At 42.2% G+C, this 20662-nt stretch overlaps 2 protein-coding genes across 2 annotated transcripts in view; one reads left to right on the top strand and one right to left on the bottom strand.

Annotated features, from left to right (window-relative positions):
* LOC133645992 (DNA polymerase zeta catalytic subunit-like) overlaps positions 1-20188 on the bottom strand; it is a 63519-nt gene extending 43331 nt beyond the window's left edge. The window contains exons 1-7 of the mRNA XM_062040916.1: positions 20062-20188; positions 19589-19673; positions 10046-10179; positions 7760-7888; positions 4855-5092; positions 4631-4770; positions 58-3706 (exon numbers count right to left, since the gene is read on the bottom strand). Coding sequence (XP_061896900.1) covers positions 58-3706; positions 4631-4770; positions 4855-5092; positions 7760-7888; positions 10046-10179; positions 19589-19673; positions 20062-20188 — 4502 coding nt within the window. The remainder of the gene's footprint in view (positions 1-57; positions 3707-4630; positions 4771-4854; positions 5093-7759; positions 7889-10045; positions 10180-19588; positions 19674-20061) is intronic.
* A 69-nt stretch (positions 20189-20257) lies between these two features.
* LOC133645991 (monocarboxylate transporter 10-like) overlaps positions 20258-20662 on the top strand; it is a 39347-nt gene continuing 38942 nt past the window's right edge. Inside the window, exon 1 of the mRNA XM_062040915.1 lies at positions 20258-20321. Within this exon, the coding sequence (XP_061896899.1) occupies positions 20258-20321 (64 nt within the window). The remainder of the gene's footprint in view (positions 20322-20662) is intronic.

Here is a 20662-nt window from a genome sequence, read left to right as displayed (position 1 = left end):
TAAGTGTCATAATATAGCCTAATAGTTGCTGTGTGTTAAATATGAATATATTCTCACATTGGTTTTCCAGGGGCATCGGAGGGGTCACTGCAGAAGGGCTCCTGAAAGGTGGCCTCTGATATCTCCAGGTCCAGCAAAGTGCTGAGGATCTCCTCCCTGCTCGGAGGGGACATGAGGGGCTTCAGAATGTGGGCTCCGCCTCCTCCTGGTCCCCGCAGCACCTGGCTGGCCCTCACCTGAGAGAAGGAGCTGACAGACCGAGGAGAGCTACTCGGCGTGGGGGACGTGAACCCGTCAATGCATTCCAGAAAGTCGCCCGTCGGAGAGCCCTCATGACAGGCGAATGAGGCGGAGCTCAGAGGCAACACGGGATCACAGGCTGAGAACAGCAGATCTTTCCTTTCACAGTGGAAGTCCTGAAAGGGGCTGAGGGTTTGGGCGTGGCCTGAAGACAAGGGGCCATCTCTGGGTTGGAACTTGTCAGAGTCAATGAAGGTGAGGTGGTTGGGTGCACCCTCCCCGTGGTCCCGTCTGTCCAGGATGTCAGCACTGGAAGGCTTGAACCGGTGCCATTCAAAGTCCTCCTCAGAACCTGGCAGCCAATCCGACTTCTTTTCGAAGCCCAGTGCCTGGGCAACAACTGCTTCCTGGTTGGCATCGCTCAAAAACTTCAGCGGTAAATGTTTGTCGGTCAGGACAAACTGAGTGCCGCTGTACGGGCTGGAGAATTCTGTCTGATCGATGGCGTTTATGTCAAAGGAACAGTTGTGTGGCAGTTCTGGGGACAGACTGTCTTCTATCAGGTTGCAAGTGTCCATGTCCGGGTTGGACGGAAAGAGCAAGCAGTCATCCAACGTTATGTCCTCCTGCTTCACCGACAAAGTAGGCCGAGTGTTGTTTGGCTTGCTCTTTCTTTTCCTGGGTTTGATATCCTTGGGTATAGAAGAAGTGGTGGCCAGTGGTTTCCTTGGAGTAGCCTTTCTTGATTTGGCTACTTTTGTTATTGGAGCTGCGACAGTGGAACGGTTGGCAGAATCCCCCCCCGGAGTTTGACCATGCTGACTCTTTTGGTAAAGTTTCCTGAGGACAGACAAGCTGCAGGGGGTCTGAGAGAGACCGGAAACCTGTCTGTTGGTTAAGCCTGACTGTGTGGAGGCTTTTGCTGAGTGAGCGTTTTTACGGTCTTCTAGTGAGGTTGAACATGTTGACGCTCTGAAGTCCCCCGTGCCAGGTTCTACCTTTACAACAGTGGTCTGACAACTTTGCTGCTTTGTCTGAACCTGTGGTGACACGTTTTGATTGGACTCTAAGATAGAAATCTTAGAGTCCTCGATTTTTGGTACAACTGTTGTCTGGTCTTGACTGTTACCTACATTTACTAGCTTTTTTGACAGAGATGAATCCTCTTCTGGGAAAAGTACTTTTGATATATCTTTCCTGGTATTGTGATGTTTAGAATCCATTGATTTCCTTTTGTTTGCCCATCTGGGTTTTGGGGTGTTTGCTGTGCTGTCTATTTTTTCATCCGTCCCGACAGCTTTCCTTCCCCGTCTTGGATTAGCCTTTTTGATTTGTGATTCCTCGTTTTTTGGATTTTCTCCTAGGGTCTTAGTTGCAGACTTTTTCTTGAGGTTCCTTTTAGAATCTGTTGATGTCTTAGGTTTGGACGTTTTACACCTGCTTTGAGCTCTTTTGGTTGCAAACAGTGGCATTTGATGAGAAAAACTAAGACACGGATCACTGAGTGGGTTTTTTAGTTGCTTTGAAGTCGTCCGGGCCATGACGGGGTCTGTTGGAGACCAGCAGCGAGGGGGCGTTGAGTCTGTTGGGCTTTGTGCACTGTCAGAGAGATAGCCTAGCTCCAACATAACATCGGTATAATCACGGTTCTGGTCATCTGCATGCTCACAGTAACATGGTCGAGGAGGGGGTAAGGAGGGTAAACCTTGACTCCTCTGAGATCCCTTTTTTCTTTTGACCTTTTCATCCGATCCAGATTGACATTTGGAGGAGTTGTTTACAGTACTTTTATTTGTAGAGTTGACTTTCGACTTCCGTTTCTGCTGTTTTTTTGCCTTTGCCTCCACGACCGGGAACTCGACTGCAGCAGACTCTGGAATCTTTGGCCAGAAATCTTTGAGAGGAGCCAATTTATTGTACTCATCCAACTTCTCCTTTGTCAGTGTTACCCTCTGCTCCTCTGCGTTGACCTTACACATTTTCACCAACATGTTCTTCTGTCCTTTGAACCTGTTGATAATGATGTACTTGACGATGACAGGGGGTTCCTTCTTACGCCGTTTCTGGTATTTTAGGTCATGCCCACTACGGACGTTGCACCCTTTGAGACGTTCTTTCACGGTGGATTGGCTTTTAGAGCGGGCAGTGCCTACGTAGTCTCCGTCCTCGCTGTCGTATAACATCTTCCGTTTAGTCCTCAGAGTGTATTTACTCCCAGGCAGGGATGAGGGGTTTGTACAACTGGTTGTGGTGGCTAAATCTTGCAGGAGACTTAAACTGTCTTCTTTAGTGTCCTCTGAGAAACTGAGAGCTGGGTCAGTGTCCGTGGAAGTGGGCACAGGAAGCTGTTCGGCCGCTTTGTTTACAAATCTCTCCCCAATTTCTGGCTCATCTTTCGTGAGCGATTGTCCCTCTTGGACCGGCTCGTCCGAGATGGACTCTTTTGCGAAATCCTCCTCACAAACTAACATTTCTGTGTCCCCAATGCCGGGGTGATCGGGAGTGACAGAGGTGCAGCCCATGCTAATCTGGCTATCGGAGGTGGAGCTGTCATCTATGTTTAACTTGTTTCTCGGGCCTGACGATCTCTTTTTACCGACTTTTAGCCTGGACCTGCGATTTTGCAACTGCTCCGGCTCAGGGAGCTTTTTGCTGAACGCTTTCTTTCTATTCAGGCAGTTAGAGAGAATGACACTCGGGAAAAACTTGTAGTGTGCTTCCTGCTGGCCGACGACAGTCTTTTCGGTTTTGTTTTTCTGATAGTCCTCGTACCTTATTTTCAGCTCGCCCACATCTCCTTCTTCGCTGTCTTGACTTTTCTCCCCCTTATGAAAAACGTCCTCTTGCAGCACTGATGGGGCTGAGGAAATACTCCTCAGGTGGGGGCTATTTCTGTCCATCTGGCTAAGTTCGAGGTCCGCCTTGGTGGAGCAGTTCCTCAGCTCGGAGTAGCAGAGAGAGAAGGCCCTGTGGTTCTGAAGGATCGACAGACAGTTGGTTTCTACATTCGTCATGCTGCTGTAATTCTTCCTTCTTTTCGTGATCTTACTGTTGCTGAATTGGAAACTGTTAATATCCGCGTTATCCAGAGCTAAAGATGCTTTTCGAATGTCCTCTTTGTCACCACAGACGGCCTGCACCTCCGGGTGACTGATTGTCTTGCAGGGGATCGGGTGTTTGACCGGGGGGATGTACGGGATTTCTTTATTGACCTTTAAGCCCGCGGAACATTCACTACTGCTGTCTTGACGGCTCTTAGGCTGAAAGTGCTTGTCGAGTGGTTGCTCCGTGTCTAGCACATGAACCGGTCGGTGCTCTGGGAGCTTACATTCCAGAAAGATCTTAGCTGTGGGAGGGGGTTCAGGATGGCCAATCTCTCCAGGGAAGGGATTCCTTTTCACTATTATCTTCTCCGTGACTAAGAGAGAAGACTGAGTCCGAGAGCCACTCTCTGTTAAGGATGAATCTAGGAATGGAAACAGAAAGAGAGGTCTGTCTTTAGAATGTTCTTAATTGCATGTTAACTTGTATTAGCAGTTCATCAGAAGAACATCTTCATCTCAGAAGACTTTTGAGTCATTACAAATCTCTCTTGACAAGGAGTTGACAAAGCAAAACAAAAACTGACCAGACTTCAAATGAGGAACAAAAGGACGAAATTGGAGGATCATTAAAAGCAGGGGTGTCCTGATACACCTTTTCAGATTGAATATTGATATTGCAGCCTTGAGTGCTGGCTGATACCGATAACAATCCCATGCTATGTCAGCACAGATCATAACGACTTGGATTATTTATTTTGTGTCTTTATAGGACTTTTTTTTAAGACCATAATAAACTAGATGAGGCAATTCCTGAAGGATATGCCGAGTTTGACCCGGCAGTAATTCTAGGCAGGCGCATACTATATACCCGGCGGCAATTCAAGGAAATACGGTATCTCTGTGATCACTATAGGTGAATAGCCGTGCCTTGAGGCGTTTTTTTTCCGGTCCATTATTTTTGCTGCTTGTGTGACATCACAGGAAATGACGTAGCTCAGTCATTAGACTGAGCTACGTCATTTCCTGTGATGTCCCACAGGGCATTTCTTGTGGGACGGGATTCGTTCCCAGGGATTCGAATAAAGAACCAACTCTTTTTCTTTACTGTAGTGGCCTCGATAACGGGAACCGGTTCTCAAAAAAGGGATTTGAGTCCATGGAATCGGTTCTTTTCTTATGGAACAACCGGGAGAACCGCTTCGAACATCATCCCTAGTTTCAGCTAATAATCATGCTGTAAGATCTAGCATATTGCATTCAATGTTTATTCCCATGGAAAGCTTCCATTTTTGAATATCCCCGGAATTTTGCAACCCTACATAAACGAGAGCCAAGGCAAGACTCACCGCTGCTTTCGTCCGCCGCCCCGTCCAGCTGGGGGATGGAGAGGTTGAATAAAGAATGACTTGCACCGCACTCCATGTCTTCATCAGAGAAGTCCTGTTGCTCATCACTCAGACTGTCCTCAGCCTCCTTGGAACCGGGCCTGTACACACCAGATGAACATGGCCGATGTTGGTCTCGTACCTGCCGTGGCAGTGAAGGTGGATGGCAAAAGAATCAAACTGACCTGGGCAGGAAGGAGCTGGCAGGTGGCTCCTGGTCCCACCGCTGGGACATGGTGATGCTGAGGTCTGCCTCTTCCTCGTCCAGCGCCGGCCGCGCCTCCTCTTCATCGCTGTTGTAGTGCTCGCTCTTAGCACCGGGAAAGGACAAGGACTGGGAGCTGTGCAGAACCGGAGTCCTGCAGAACTCATCGTCTGCTAGACCTGCCAGCAGATCCACCATGGCTCGGTCTTGGCTGTTGTCTGCATGGATCACATACAAACACACAATATGACTTACTATCGATTATTACAAACTAAGGGTGTCCCCATACCAATATTTTGCTACAAAAATGTATTTTGATACTTTTCTAAATAAAGGGGAGCACAAAAAATGTCTTTATTGTAACAACAAATGTTAGTGTACATGAAACATATGTTTATTATTGTCATTTAGTCCTTAAATAAAATAGACAATTTGTCTTTTAGTAGTAAGTAAACAAACAAAGACTCCTAATTAGTCTATGCAGTAACATATTGTGTCATTTATACACCTATTATTTTATAAAGGACAAACTGTAAAAAATGGATTATTCATCTACTTGTTCATTTACTGTTAATATCTGCTTATTTTCTGTTTGAACATGTTCTATCTACACTTCTGTTCAAATGTAATAATCACTTATTCTTCTCTTCTTTGATACTTGACATTAGTTTTGGATGATACCACACATTTAGGTATGGATGTGATACCAAGTACCGTAATTGGTAGTTACAGGATCATGCATTGGTCATATTCAAAGTCCTCATGTGTCCAGGGACGTATTTACTGACTTTATAAACATAATATGAGGGATGTCCGATAATGGCTTTTTGCCGATATGCCGATATTGTCCAACTCTTTAATTACCGATACCGATATCAACCGATACCGATATCAACCGATATATGCAGTCGTGGAATTAACACATTATTATGCCTAATTTGGACAACCAGGTATGGTGAAGATAAGGTCCTTTTTAAAAAAAGTAATAAAATAAGATAAATAAATTAAAAACATTTTCTTGAATAAAAAAGAAAGTAAAACAATATAAAAACAGTTACATAGAAACTAGTAATGAATGAAAATGAGTCAAATTAACTGTTAAAGGTTAGTACTATTAGTGGAGCAGCAGCACGCACAATCATGTGTGCTTACGGACTGTATCCCTTGCAGACTGTATTGATATATATTGATATATAATGTAGGAAGCAGAATATTGATAACAGAAAGAAATGGGGGGAAGGGAGGTTTTTTGTGTTGGTGCACTAATTGTAAGTGTATCTTGTGTTTTTTATGTGGATTTAATAAAAAAAATAAATAATAAAAAAAAAAACCCGATACAGATTTAAAAAAAACGATACCGATAATTTCCGATATTACATTTTAACGCATTTATCGGCCGATATTATCAGACATCCCTACATAATATACATTTTTTAAAAAGGAAAAAAGATTTTGTGATGATAAAAAATATTGATGTAATCATAGTAGTATCGACTAGATACACTCTTGTTACCGATACCGATATCAACCGATACCGATATCAACCGATATATGCAGTCGTGGAATTAACACATTATTATGCCTAATTTGGACAACCAGGTATGGTGAAGATAAGGTCCTTTTTAAAAAAAGTAATAAAATAAGATAAATAAATGAAAAACATTTTCTTGAATAAAAAAGAAAGTAAAACAATATAAAAACAGTTACATAGAAACTAGTAATGAATGAAAATGAGTAAAATGAAGTGTTAAAGGTTAGTACTATTAGTGGAGCAGCAGCACGCACAATCATGTGTGCTTACGGACTGTATCCCTTGCAGACTGTATTGATATATATTGATATATAACGTAGGAACCAGAATATTAATAACAGAAAGAAATGGGGGGAGGGAGTTTTTTTGGGTTGGTGCACTAATTGTAAGTGTATCTTGTGTTTTTTATGTGGATTTAATAAAAAAAAACAAAACAAAAAAAACAAACAAAAAAAAAACGATACAGATAATAAAAAAACAGATTCCGATAATTTCCGATATTACATTTTAACGCATTTATCGGCCGATATTATCGGACATCCCTACATAATATACATTTTTAAAAAAGGAAAAAAGATTTTGTGATGATAAAAAATATTGATGTAATCATAGTAGTATCGACTAGATACACTCTTGTACTTGGTATCATTACAGTGGATGTCAGGTGTAGATCCGCCCACGGCGTTTGTTTACATTGTGACGGCGGTGAGCTATTGTATCCTCCTACGCTGTGTAGTGAAGCATGTTTAGCTATCCCTCGTCCTCCAGTGATAACGCTACTTGTAAGAAACTCACTTTATTCGTCGCCACGGAGGCTGGGATTAGTGATTTAGAAGTAGCTAAAACACTGCGGATGGATGTTAGCCGCGGTGTCAGATGCAACAAAAAGTGAGCTGTTTGGCCACAATACCCGGCAATATGTTTGGAGGAGAAAAGGTGAGGCCTTCAATCCCAGGAACACCATTCCTACCGTCAAGCATGGTGGTGGTCGTATTATGCTCTGGGCCTGTTTTGAAAAAGGAGGATTAGCTCCAAATTGTTCAGGACAAGCTCAAATCCTCAGCCCGGAGGTTGGGTCTTGTTGGGTGTTCCAACAGGACAATGACGTCAAAAGTGGTAAAGGAATGGCTAAATCAGGCTAGAATGAAGGTTCATAAAAGAAGCAAACTTCATGAATGTTTTTCGTGAAAGAAATAAGAGTTGTAGAAATGATTGTAAAGTCCAGACAGCCATGACAGGATGTTCTTTACACGTGTACGTACACTTTTGACCACCACTGTAGCATTATTATTATTATTATTATTATTATTATCCCTGGTAATGAACCTCGTCAATAAAATGGAGAATGTTGTACCTAAGAGGGATGAGTGGTTGGACGTCTGAGAATGCTGTAGAAAGTTCTGACTGTTCTCCAGGAGACTCAAAATGGCTTCCTCGTCAACAACAGCCTCTTCTGGGACGTCAGCCCTACTTTCCACACGTTCTAGAGACAAGAACCAAATAGTCATGTTAGGGATTCAAACTTGCAGAATAATGACTCTTACTTTTATTACCATCACCTCCTTTATGGGACACAAACACTGAGCATATAATGGTAGCTTTGAATAGGATGACACATACAATACTACCCTGTTTTACCCACGCTTTAAACCTTCAGCTTATGAAATGGTGCGGCTAAAATATGTTTTTGTTTTTTGCAGGAATCGTCAAAATTCACGTTTTTCAAACCCTTTTTTCCCGGCGACTACTCCTCCCACATTTTTCAAACCCACTTCAACCGTTCCACCGTCAAAACATTCCTCTTAATCTTAACCAGGACGAAAAAACAAAGTCCTGGTGTGAGTGCGGAAGTACGACCACACCACACCGGTTCTCAAATCCCTTCACTGGCTTCCTGTTCCACTCATGCCCGGTGGCTTTCTGCTCCGCCGCTCCCAGTCTGTGGAACGCTCTCCCTGACCACCTGAGGGCACCCCAGACTGTGATTGCTTTTTAAAAAGGCTTAAAAACCCTTCTTTTAAAAAAAAATTAGGCTGTTCTGGTTTTATTTTTATTTATTTTAATGCACTGTAGCACTTTGAGGTTGTTTGCTCAATGTAAAGTGTTTTTACAAATAAAATATATTATTATTATTATTAAAGTTGTTTATTGAACTGGAAAAATTCCCGGTTTTCCCGAAATTTCCATAATGCATTTTTAATTTCTCAATTCAAAATGTTACCACTTCAGCATTTCCCGTGCGATTTGAAAAATTCCAACACTAACTCGTTCAGAACATTCACATTTCTTAGCATTTTCCCGGAATTCCCAAATTTCCATGAAATTCCCATTGAAATGAATGGGACATTTTTCAAAGTTCCACAACTCCCACATTTTTTATCCGATTCAAACTGTTCTAACTTCAAAATATTCAGCCTGTTTGGGAATTGTGTGCTCACCTTCAACAATTATTGAAAAAAAATCCAGGATTTCCTAGAATTTCCCATTTAAAATGAATTATCCATTTTTCATACTTCAACAATTCCCACATGTTTCAACTGATTCAAACCATTATACTTTTAACACATTCAATTAATTCTGGAAATTCAAAAACATTTTTTCCACGTTCAACAAATTTCCAGGAATTTGTGTTTTTTTCCTACCTTTTTTAATGCGATGACTCCTTTCACATTTTTCAACCCATTTCAAGCGTTCCACCATCAAAACATTCCTCTTAGTCAGGACCAAAAAACAAGTTGGTTTAAGAACTTGAAAAATTCCCAGTTTTCCCGAAATCCCGTAATACCATTTCTCATTTAAAAACTGTTACTACTTCAACATTTCTTGACCGATTTAAACAATTCCAACACCAACCAATTCAGCTCATTCAGAACATTCATGCTCTTAATCATTTTCAATAAAATTCCACTTTTCCCAAAATTCCCCAATTTCCAGGAAGTTCCCATTGCAAAGAATGGGAAACTTTTGCAAGATGCACAATTCCCACATTTTTCAACCTATTTCAAAGCATTCCAACATCAACACATTCCACTCATCCTGGACATTCAAACTACCCTTTTTCCAAGTTCAAAACAAATTCCAAGATTTTCCAGAATTCCTGGTTTTCCAGAGCCCTATTTCCACCCTTTTTTCTGTCGACTACTCCTTCCACAATTTTCAACGCACTTCAACCATTTCACCGTCCAAACATTCCTCTTAATCAGGACCAAAAAACAAAGTTGTTTTTTTGAACTGGTAAAATTACCGGTTTTCCCGAAATTCCAGGAATTCCGTAATACCATTTCTCAATTAAAAATGTTACTACTTCAACATTTCTCGACGGATTTGAAAATTCCAACACCAAACCATTTCAACTCATTCTGACCATTCAAGTTGTTTACCATTTTCCCCAAAATTCCCGCATTTTCCGAAATTCCCAATTTTTGGGGAAATTCCCATTGAAATTAAAAAACACTTTCCCGAGTTCCAAACCAAATTCCGGTTTTCCTGGAAATTCAAACCCTTCTACATTGAAACTATTCTTACATTCATACTACATTCTGTCAGCATTTCCCTTCATCTTCAGCATCGGCATCATCAACTTCTTATTAATAATCCTCACAACAGCAGACAAAGGTCATTGAAAGATCAGAATACCGACCTGGCTCAGAGTCCTCGTGTAGGTCCACAGCTGAAGCAGGCGTACACTGCATCTCCTCAGGGGTCCCATGGAGAGAAGAATGGAGGGTGAATTCACTCAAGTCCTTTTCATCCCCGAGAGTGGAGGTCTGCGTCCTAAATAGGATTGGAAAACATTGAGAGTGTATTATTAATTCAGTGCATATTCATAAAGGTCTCAATTCAAGGCAGGGATGTGCAGAAGTACTTCAGAGTCCATACGCTACACTTGTCCTATGATTCCGTTTTTCAGTCTCTCTTCTCATATTTTAGCCTTCACACATTTTCAATGTCTGGACTACAGGCAGGCCAGTCTAGTACCCGCACTCTTTTACTATGACTGTTGTAACACCTGGCTTGCTGAAATAAGCAGGGGCGTCCATGACAACAACATATGTCGCTCCAAAAGCTGTATGTACCTTTCAGCATTAATGGTGCCTTCACAGATGTGTAAGTTACCCATGTCTTGGCCACTAATACACCCCCATACCATCACACCTTTTACACTTTCACCCTAGAACATGTCTTGACCACTAATACACCCCCATACCATCACACCTTTTACACTTTCACCCTAGAACATGTCTTGACCACTAATACACCCCCATACCATCACACCTTTTACACTTTCACCCTAGAACATGTCTTGACCACTAATACACCCCCATACCATCACACCTTTTACACTTTCACCCTAGAACATGTCTTGACCACTAATACACCCCCATACCATCACACATGCTGCCTTTTACACTTTCACCCTAGAACATGTCTTGGCCACTAATACACCCCCATACCATCACACATGCTGCCTTTTACACTTTCACCCTAGAACAGTCCCCATGGTTCTTTTCCTCTTTGGTCCACAGTTTCAAAAAACACTTTGAAATGTGGACTTGTCAGACCACAGAACACTTTTCTGTTTCTGGGTGTTGTTGATAAATGGCTGTGGCTTTTGCATAGTAGAGTTTTAACTTGCACTTACAGATGTAGCGACCAACTGTAGTTACTGACAGTGGGTTTCTGAAGTGTTCCTGAGCCCATGTGGTGATATCCTTTACACACTGATGTCCCTTTTTGATGCAGTGAGGGATCCAAGGTGCGTAATATCAGTGATTTCTCCAGATCCTCTGAACCTTTTGATGATATTACGGAGCGTAGATGGTGAAATCCCTCAATTCCTTGTTGAGAAATGTTGTCCTTCAACAATTTGCTCGGGCATTTGTTGACAAAGTGGTGACCCTCGCCCCCGTCCTTGTTTGTGAACGACTGGAAGCTGCTTTTATACCCAATCATGGCACCCACCTGTTCCCAATTAGCCCGTTCACCTGTGGGATGTTCCCAAATAAGTCTTTGACGAGCATTCCTCAACGTTCTCACTCTTTTTTGCCACTTGTGCCAGCTTTTTTGAAACTAATGCAGGCATCAAATTCCAAATGAGCTAATATTTGCAAAAAATAACACATTTGACCAGTTTGAATGTTAAATATCTTGTCTTTGCAGTCTATTCAATTGAATATAAGTTGAAAAGGATTTGTTGTATTGTCTTTTTATTGACCATTTACCCAACGTGACAACTTCACCGCTTTTGGGTGTTGTAGTAAGAGAAAGAAGTAGAAGAGGACTTGATGAGATGTGGACATAAGCGTACATGAAAGAGGACTCTTGCAGTTATGCTTTATTAGCATATTTAGCTGAAGGTCTCAATCGGAGAAGTGCTGTGTTTACCGTGTGTGTAGTGGTGTGTGTGTACGTGTAGTGGTGTGTGTAGTGGTGTGTGTGTACGTGTAGTGGTGTGTGTCTGTGTGCATCTTATTTGTTAGGTGGTATGTGGCTTTGTGTTCGAGAGGGAATATGAATGGAAAAGTACCAGGCAGTCAACTTCATCCAGCCTGCCTAGCAACTCCCCGCCAAGTGACTATCAAAAATATTGAAATGCAAACCAGGCTGCATCCGAGTGGAAAATCATTTGCAGTGAATTAAAAACAAACCCTCAAGTCGCTTAAAGGGGAAGTGCACCTTTTTTTTTCTTTTTTTTTAAATAGTGCCTATCATTCACGGCCTTTATGCAAGACAAGAACGTATGTTTTTCTTTTTCTTAATGCTTTCTAATAAACTGTCCCTAGTGTGTGAATGTTGTCTGTCTATCTGTGATGAGGTGGCGACTTGTCCAGGGTGTACCCCGCCTTCCGCCCGAATGCAGCTGCAGCACCATCCACAACCCCAAAAGGGACAAGCGGTATAAAAATGGATGGATGGATGGCATTGTAACTAGTAAATACATGCCATCAAGTCAGTGTACAATGGGGCCTGCGGGAGTTCTTCTATTCTGCCTAGAAAGTGTTTAAAAAAAAACACTTTAATCGACGTTTTATATCAACTCTAAGTACCGTATTTCCTTGAATTGGCGCAGGGAATATAGTATTCGCACGTCTACAATTACTGCCGGGTCAAACTCGTTTTTTAAAATAATTAACGCATGCTTAGCCTTATCGCCGGTTCATTATTGACGCCGGATCAAATTCGTTTCGCCAAAATATTAATTTTATTACCGCATGTCTATAATTTTCGCCGGGTCGAACTCGTTTCGCAAAATATTTAGCATACCGTATTTTCTTGAATAGCCGCCGGGGCGCTAATTAATTTAAAACCTCTTCTCACTCCTGCGTTTACCAAAAGCATGCGGGATTGGCAAGCATGCGCTAATTATTTTAAAACCTCTTCTCACTCCGGCGCTTACCTTATCATGAAAATCACATTTAATAAAAAAAAAACGTTATTATGGTCTTACCTTTAGGTATAAATGAGTCCATGCGCAGCTCCTATAGAAGTCTTCCTTATCTTTCTTCGGTTTTAAAAGTCTCTCTGTCTCGATGGAGATCTTCCTTTAAGTATTACCTCCTGCTTCCATTGAAAGTCCAGTTTAGAAAACTGTTTTATTTTAGATATGTAATCCTCCATGGTAAAAGTGCAAGCAAACAATGGCTGCTCACTCTTGCTGCCTGTTGTCTTCTTCTGCAGCACCGGTCTTCTGCAGTACCAGCAGTCGCAAGAAGGATCACTAGCGCCCTCTACCACCAGGAGGCGGAAGTCATTTAATGACTCATATTTGACCCAGCGGAAGTGCCAAGCATGCGCTAATTATTTTGCGAAACGAGTTTGACCCGGCTGTAATTCTAGGAAGGCGAATACTATATTCCCGGCGGCAATTCAAGGAAATACGGTATGTCTAGAACTTCCGCCGGGTCAAACTCGTTACGTCACGAGTGACGCTTAACCTGTCCTCATTTTCAAAATGGAGGAAGCTGCTTTCAGTAGTTTGCAATCGCACAAAGGAAAAAAGATAAAGAGCTATTCAGTAGGATTTAAGGTCCAAGCTATTGAATACCGGTACGGTATGCTAAAAAGAACAGTAAGCAGCTATGTCTTATTAATATACCGTACCTGCGTGTGTCAAATACGGTATGAGTCATTAAATGACTCCCGCCTCCTGGTGGTAGAGGGCGCTAGTGATCCTTCTTGCGACTTCCGGTACTGCAGAAGAAGTGACAACACAGCAAGAGATTTTTTTTTTCAACATGGAAGATTACATACCGGTATCTAAAATAAAACAGTTTTCTAAACTGGACTTTCAATGGAAGCAGGAGGTAATAATTAAAGGAATATCTCCATCGAGACAGAGAGACTTTTAAAACCGAAGAAAGATAAGGAAGACTTCTATAAACAAGTTATCGATGCTTTTGGTCAGAAGGAGCTGCAAATGGACTCCATTTATAAGTACGTGAGAAGAGGTTTTAAAATAATTAGCGCATGCACGGCCATCCCGCAGGCTTCCGGTAAACGCCGGAGTGACAGGAGGTTTTAAATTAATTAGCGCCCCTGCGGCTATTCAAGGAAATACGGTATATATATGTATGGGCAGCACGGTGGAACAGGGGTTAGTGCATGTGCCTCACAATACCAAGGTCCTGGGTTCAATCCCGGGCTCGGGATCTTTCTGTGTGGAGTTTGCATGTTCTCCCCGTGACTGCGTGGGTTCTCTCCGGGTACTCAAGGGACAAGCGGTAGAAAATGGACGGAAGTATATATGTATTGCAGTAACAGGCACGTTCATAATAAAGTGTACCGTATTTTCCGGACCATAGGGCGCACCGGATTATAAGGCGAATTGCCGATGAGCGGGTCTATTTTCAATCTTTTTTCATATATAAGGCGCACCGGAGTATAAGGCGCATTAAAGGAGTCATATTATTATGATTATTTTCTAAACGTAAAAGACTTCCTTGTGGTCTACATAACATGTAATGCTGCTTCTTTGCTCAAAATGTTGCATAGATGATGTTTTACTCATCATCTTCAAGTCACTTTCTGACCGTCTCCTTTGTGGGCGGGTCTTATTTACGTGCCTCCACTTGGACAGCATCATCTTTGTTGTAGCGGTGTAGCGTGCAAGGGCGGGCGTGGAAGAAGTGTCCAAAGATGGCGCCAACTGTTTTAATGACATTCCCACTTTACTTTGCAGCGTCTCCTCATCCGTGGCTCACTAGTGCAACAACAACGCCCGAAATGTGTCCCGCGACACAACAGCAACTCAGACTTTCTGCACAGTTAGTTGCTACAGAGCTCCAAACTTCACGTGACCTTCCACTTAGCCCACGTACAGTACGCAGAGAGCTTCGTGGAATGGCTTTCCATGGCCGTGCGGCTGCCTCTAAGCCATACATCACCAAGTCAAATGTAAAGGACATCACCACTGGACTCTAGAGCAGTGGAGACGCCTTCTCTGGACTGATGAATCACACTTTTCCATCTGATGGGCCAGTCTGGGTTTGGAGGTTGCCGGGAGAACGCTACATTTCGGGCCGCATTGTGCCGAGTGTGAAATTTGGTGGAGGAGGAATTATGATGTGGGGTTGTTTTTCCAGGAGTTGGGCTTTTGGACCCTTAGTTCCAGTGAAATGAACTTTGAAGGCTCCAGGATACCAAAAAAACATGTTGGACAATTCCATGCTCCCAACCTGGTGGGAACAGTTTGGAGCGGGGCCCCTTCCTCTTCCAACATGACTGATAAAGCAAGGTCCATAAAGACATGGCTGACAGAGTCTGGTGTGGATGTACTTGACTGGCCTGCGCAGAGTCCTGACCTGAACTCCGATAGAACTCCTTTGGGATGAATTAGAAGGGAGACTGAGAGACTTCAGTGTGTGACCTCACCAATGCACTTTTGGAAGAATGGTGGACAATTGCTATAAACACACTCTGCAACCTTGTGGACAGCCTTCCCAGAGGAGTTGAAGCTGTAATAGCTGCAAAAGGTCATATTGAAGCCTATGGGTTAGGAGTGGGATGGCACTTCAAGGTCATAAGTGATAGTTTACTGCAGCCTCCTGGTCATTGTGCAGTTCTGGAGGCAGGAGAAACCTCCAGAGAATGTCTGACAGTCGCTTAATTAGTTTGCTTAACGACTATTAAGACGTGTAGGGAGGAAGGCTGCCAGACATCAGGAGAGTGATTAACACCTTCCGCTATCCAGACAAGCCTCTTCTCCTTGGCCTCATTACGCTGCGGAACATGGAGAGGAATGGTATTTAAAAGTGAGCGGGATCAGCCAGTGTTGGAATGACAGGACTGAAGAAAATATCCTGTTCACCAGGGGTGGCCTTTACGTGCTTCACCAGCGAGCGGTGGATGGTGGAGGGTGTGTCAGTGGATGGTGGAGGGTGTGACAGTGGATGGTGGAGGGTGTGTCAGTGGATGGTGGAGGGTGTGTCAGTGGATGGTGGAGGGTGTGTCAGTGGATGGTGGAGGGTGTGTGAGCGGATGGTGGAGGGTGTGACAGTGGATGGTGGAGGGTGTGATAGTGGATGGTGGAGGGTGTGTCAGTGGATGGTGGAGGGTGTGACAGTGGATGGTGGAGGGTGTGACAGTGGATGGTGGAGGGTGTGATAGTGGATGGTGGAGGGTGTGTCAGTGGATGGTGGAGGGTGTGACAGTGGATGGTGGAGGGTGTGTCAGGGGATGGTGGAGGGTGTGACAGTGGATGGTGGAGGGTGTGTGAGTGGATGGTGGAGGGTGTGTCAGTGGATGGTGGAGGGTGTGTGAGTGGATGGTGGAGGGTGTGACAGTGGATGGTGGAGGGTGTGTGAGTGGATGGTGGAGGGTGTGTCAGTGGATGGTGGAGGGTGTGATAGTGGATGGTGGAGGGTGTGTCAGTGGATGGTGGAGGGTGTGACAGTGGATGGTGGAGGGTGTGACAGTGGATGGTGGAGGGTGTGATAGTGGATGGTGGAGGGTGTGTCAGTGGATGGTGGAGGGTGTGACAGTGGATGGTGGAGGGTGTGTCAGGGGATGGTGGAGGGTGTGACAGTGGATGGTGGAGGGTGTGTGAGTGGATGGTGGAGGGTGTGTCAGTGGATGGTGGAGGGTGTGTGAGTGGATGGTGGAGGGTGTGACAGTGGATGGTGGAGGGTGTGTGAGTGGATGGTGGAGGGTGTGTCAGTGGATGGTGGAGGGTGTGTGAGTGGATGGTGGAGGGTGTGTCAGTGGATGGTGGAGGGTGTGACAGTGGATGGTGGAGGGTGTGTGAGTGGATGGTGGAGGGTGTGTCAGTGGATGGTGGAGGGTGTGACAGTGGATGGTGGAGGGTGTGTAAGTGGATGGTGGAGGGTGTGTCAGTGGATGGTGGAGGGTGTGTCAGTGGATGGTGGAGGGTGTGTCAGTGGATGGTGGAGGGTGTGACAGTCCATCACCAGCCAGGCATTCAAAAAATAGATCTACAAATGATGGATCATCAATCTTCACCAAGACGTGACTTGATTGACATTCCCGGCACCCAAAGGTCTTGTGAGATGACGCTGGCTGCTGACACATCATTGTTACGAAAAATGACCGACCATCAGCTTTTACCTTGAAAATCTGCTTTTGCCTTGAAAATCAGCTTTTACCTTGAAAATCAGCTTTTACCTTGAAAATCTACTTTTACCTTGAAAATCTGCTTTTACCTTGAAAATTAGCTTTTACCTTGAAAATCTGCTTTTGCCTTGAAAATCAGCTTTTACCTTGAAAATCAGCTTTTGCCTTGAAAATCTACTTTTACCTTGAAAATCTGCTTTTACCTTGAAAATTAGCTTTTACCTTGAAAATCTGCTTTTGCCTTGAAAATCAGCTTTTACCTTGAAAATCAGCTTTTGCCTTGAAAATCTACTTTTACCTTGAAAATCTGCTTTTACCTTGAAAATTAGCTTTTACCTTGAAAAAATGCTTTTGCCTTGAAAATCAGCTTTTACCTTGAAAATCAGCTTTTGCCTTGAAAATCTACTTTTACCTTGAAAATTAGCTTTTACCTTGAAAATCAGCTTTTGCCTTGAAAATCAGCTTTTACCTTGAAAATCTGCTTTTACCTTGAAAATCAGCTTTTACCTTGAAAATCAGTTTTTACCTTGAAAATCAGCTTTTAACTTGAAAATCAGCTTTAACATTGAAAATCAGCTTTTACCTTGAAAATCAGCCAAAACCTTGAAAATCAGCTTTTGCCTTGAAAATTAGCTTTAACATTGAAAATTAGCTTTTACCTTGAAAATCAGCCATTGCCTTGAAAATCAGCTTTTACCTTGAAAACCAGCTTTTACCTTGAAAATCAGCCATTGCCTTGAAAATCAGTTTTTACCTTGAAAATCAGTTTTTACCTTGAAAATCAGCTTTTACCTTGAAAATCAGCTTTTACCTTGAAAATCAGCTTTTGCCTTGAAAATCAGTTTTTGCCTTGAAAATCAGCTTTTACCTTGAAAATCAGCTTTTACCTTGAAAATCAGCTTTTACCTTGAAAATCAGTTTTTACCTTGAAAATCAGCTTTTAACTTGAAAATCAGCTTTAACATTGAAAATCTGATTTTACCTTGAAAATCAGCCAAAACCTTGAAAATCAGCCAAAACCTTGAAAATCAGCTTTTGCCTTGAAAATCAGCTTTAACATTTAAAATTAGCTTTTACCTTGAAAATCAGCCATTGCCTTGAAAATCAGCTTTTACCTTGAAAACCAGCTTTTACCTTGAAAATCAGCCATTGCCTTGAAAATCAGCTTTTACCTTGAAAATCAGTTTTTACCTTGAAAATCAGTTTTTACCTTGAAAATCAGCTTTCACCTTGAAAATCAGCCAATACCTTGAAAATCAGCTTTAACATTGAAAATCAGCTTTTACCTTGAAAATCAGCCATTGCCTTGAAAATCAGCTTTTACCTTGAAAATCAGTTTTTACCTTGAAAATCAGCCAAAACCTTGAAAATCAGCTTTTACCTTGAAAATCAGCTTTAACATTGAAAATCAGTTTTTACCTTGAAAATCAGCTTTTGCCTTGAAAATCAGCTTTTACCTTGAAAATCAGCTTTAACATTGAAAATCAGCTTTTACCTTGAAAATCAGTTTTTGCCTTGAAAATCAGCTTTTACCTTGAAAATCAGCCAAAACCTTGAAAATCCGCTTTTGCCTTGAAAATCCGCTTTTGCCTTGAAAATCAGCTTTTGCTTTTAAAATGATCTTTTACCTTGAAAATGATCTTTTACCTTGAAAATTAGCTTTAATATTGAAAATTAGATTTTACCTTGAAAATCAGCTTTTACCTTGAAAATCAGCTTTTACCTTTAAAATGATCTTTTACCTTGAAAATGATCTTTTACCTTAAAAATTAGCTTTAATATTGAAAATTAGCTTTTACCTTGAAAATCAGCCATTGCCTTGAAAATCAGCTTTTACCTTGAAAATCAGCTTTTGCCTTGAAAATCAGCTTTTACCTTGAAAATGATCTTTTACCTTGAAAATGATCTTTTACCTTGAAAATTAGTTTTAATATTGAAAATTAGCTTTTACCTTGAAAATCAGCTTTTGCCTTGAAAATCAGCTTTTGCCTTGAAAATCAGCTTTTACCTTGAAAATCAGCTTTTACCTTTAAAATGATCTTTTACCTTGAAAATGATCTTTTACCTTGAAAATTAGCTTTAATATTGAAAATCAGCTTTTACCTTGAAAATCAGCTTTTACCTTGAAAATCAGCTTTTACCTTGAAAATCAGCTTTTACCTTCGCCACCACTCTGGACTCTTTTAGAGCACGGCTTAAAACTCACCTTTTTACCGCAGATGACTTTTAATCTATGTTTTCATTGTGAGTCTTAAATGTTTAGTTTAGATTCCTTTGTGTGTCTCAGTCTCTGTTTCTGTTTTTTTGTTTCTCCAGTCGGGCTGCGCCCCGGGCTGATGTAACAGTTGGTTGGGGGGCGCATAATAAATGAAAATAACATAACATAACATAACATACCTTGAAAAAGGAAGGCCAGAAACACTTTTAATTTCAACCGACTCTCGCGCTGTACCTGCCGTCAAAACTCTAAAGACCGACTGCACATTTGCTGCCTTCACGATAAAACGTACGGCTCCATCCTGCCTGCGCCAACAAAATAAGAGTCCGACCCATCACTTTCATGTGGGATTGGACAGAAAGGCGGACAAAATAAGACGTAGAAGATGTCACTTACACATCAAACTCATTGTCCCGCAGAATCTCCTTCAGTTTGTTCATGAAGAGTTGCTCACTTTCAGTTGAAGAGATGAACTCTCGATCTGGACAACACAAGAAAATCTCATTTACCGTGACTGTTTCAACGCAGCTCATATAATAATACAATAGAAATGCGTGGTTGTAGATAACCACACCCCAATCAAATGAGTAATGCATGAATAATGTGCAAAAGCAGTGAAGTTGTCACGTTGTGGAAATGGTCAATAAAAACAGAAATCCTTTTCAACTTATATTCAATTGATTAGACTGCAAAGACAAGATATTTCATGTTCAAACTGGTTATTTTTTGCAAATATTAGCTCATTTGGAATTTGATGCCTGCAACATGTTTCAAAAAAGCTTTGTACATTGTGACCTATGTAGGGTTTCTCCCGGCTTGGATACAATAAGCAACAACACAAAGGTAAGTAAGGACATTTGATTGCTGACCTTGTGACTCTGGGGTTTCTATCTGTGAGTCCTTGTTCTTTTCTCTCCTCCGCTGCTTCTCATCCTCCCAAATAGCTTGTAGACCGGGGTTCCTTCCAATCTGATCTGGACAGAAGACAGAAGACATTGTCAGTACCACGACACGGGCATGCATGAGGGAATGTCAGCATGCAGAAAACACTTTTCTCACGCCGAGATGGTTGACATGTCTGGCTTCCTCCCACAAAATATCGGGAAATACGGGAATTTTTTGGAAAATGGTAAACAACTAGAATGGTCTGAATGAGTTGAAATGGTTGGTGCTGGAATTTTCTAATCGGTCAAGAAATGTGGAAGTAGTAACATGTTGTTTTGAGAAACGGTAGTACGGAATTTCGGGAAAACAGGGAATTTTTCCAGTTCAAAGAACAACTTTGTGTTGGTCCTGATTAAGAGGAATGTTTGGACGGTGAAAAGGTTGAAATGCGTTGGAAAATGTGGAAGGAGTAGTCGACAGAAAAAAGGGTGGAAATAGGGCTTTGGAAAACTAGGAATTCTGGAAAATCTTGGAATTTTTTTAACTTGAAAAAAGGGTAGTTTGAATTTCCAGGATGAGTGGAAT

The sequence above is a fragment of the Entelurus aequoreus genome, linkage group LG03 (genome assembly GCF_033978785.1).
Source record: "Entelurus aequoreus isolate RoL-2023_Sb linkage group LG03, RoL_Eaeq_v1.1, whole genome shotgun sequence".
Classification (NCBI taxonomy): Eukaryota; Metazoa; Chordata; class Actinopteri; order Syngnathiformes; family Syngnathidae; genus Entelurus; species Entelurus aequoreus.
This window is presented reverse-complemented; position numbering and strand designations above follow the sequence as displayed.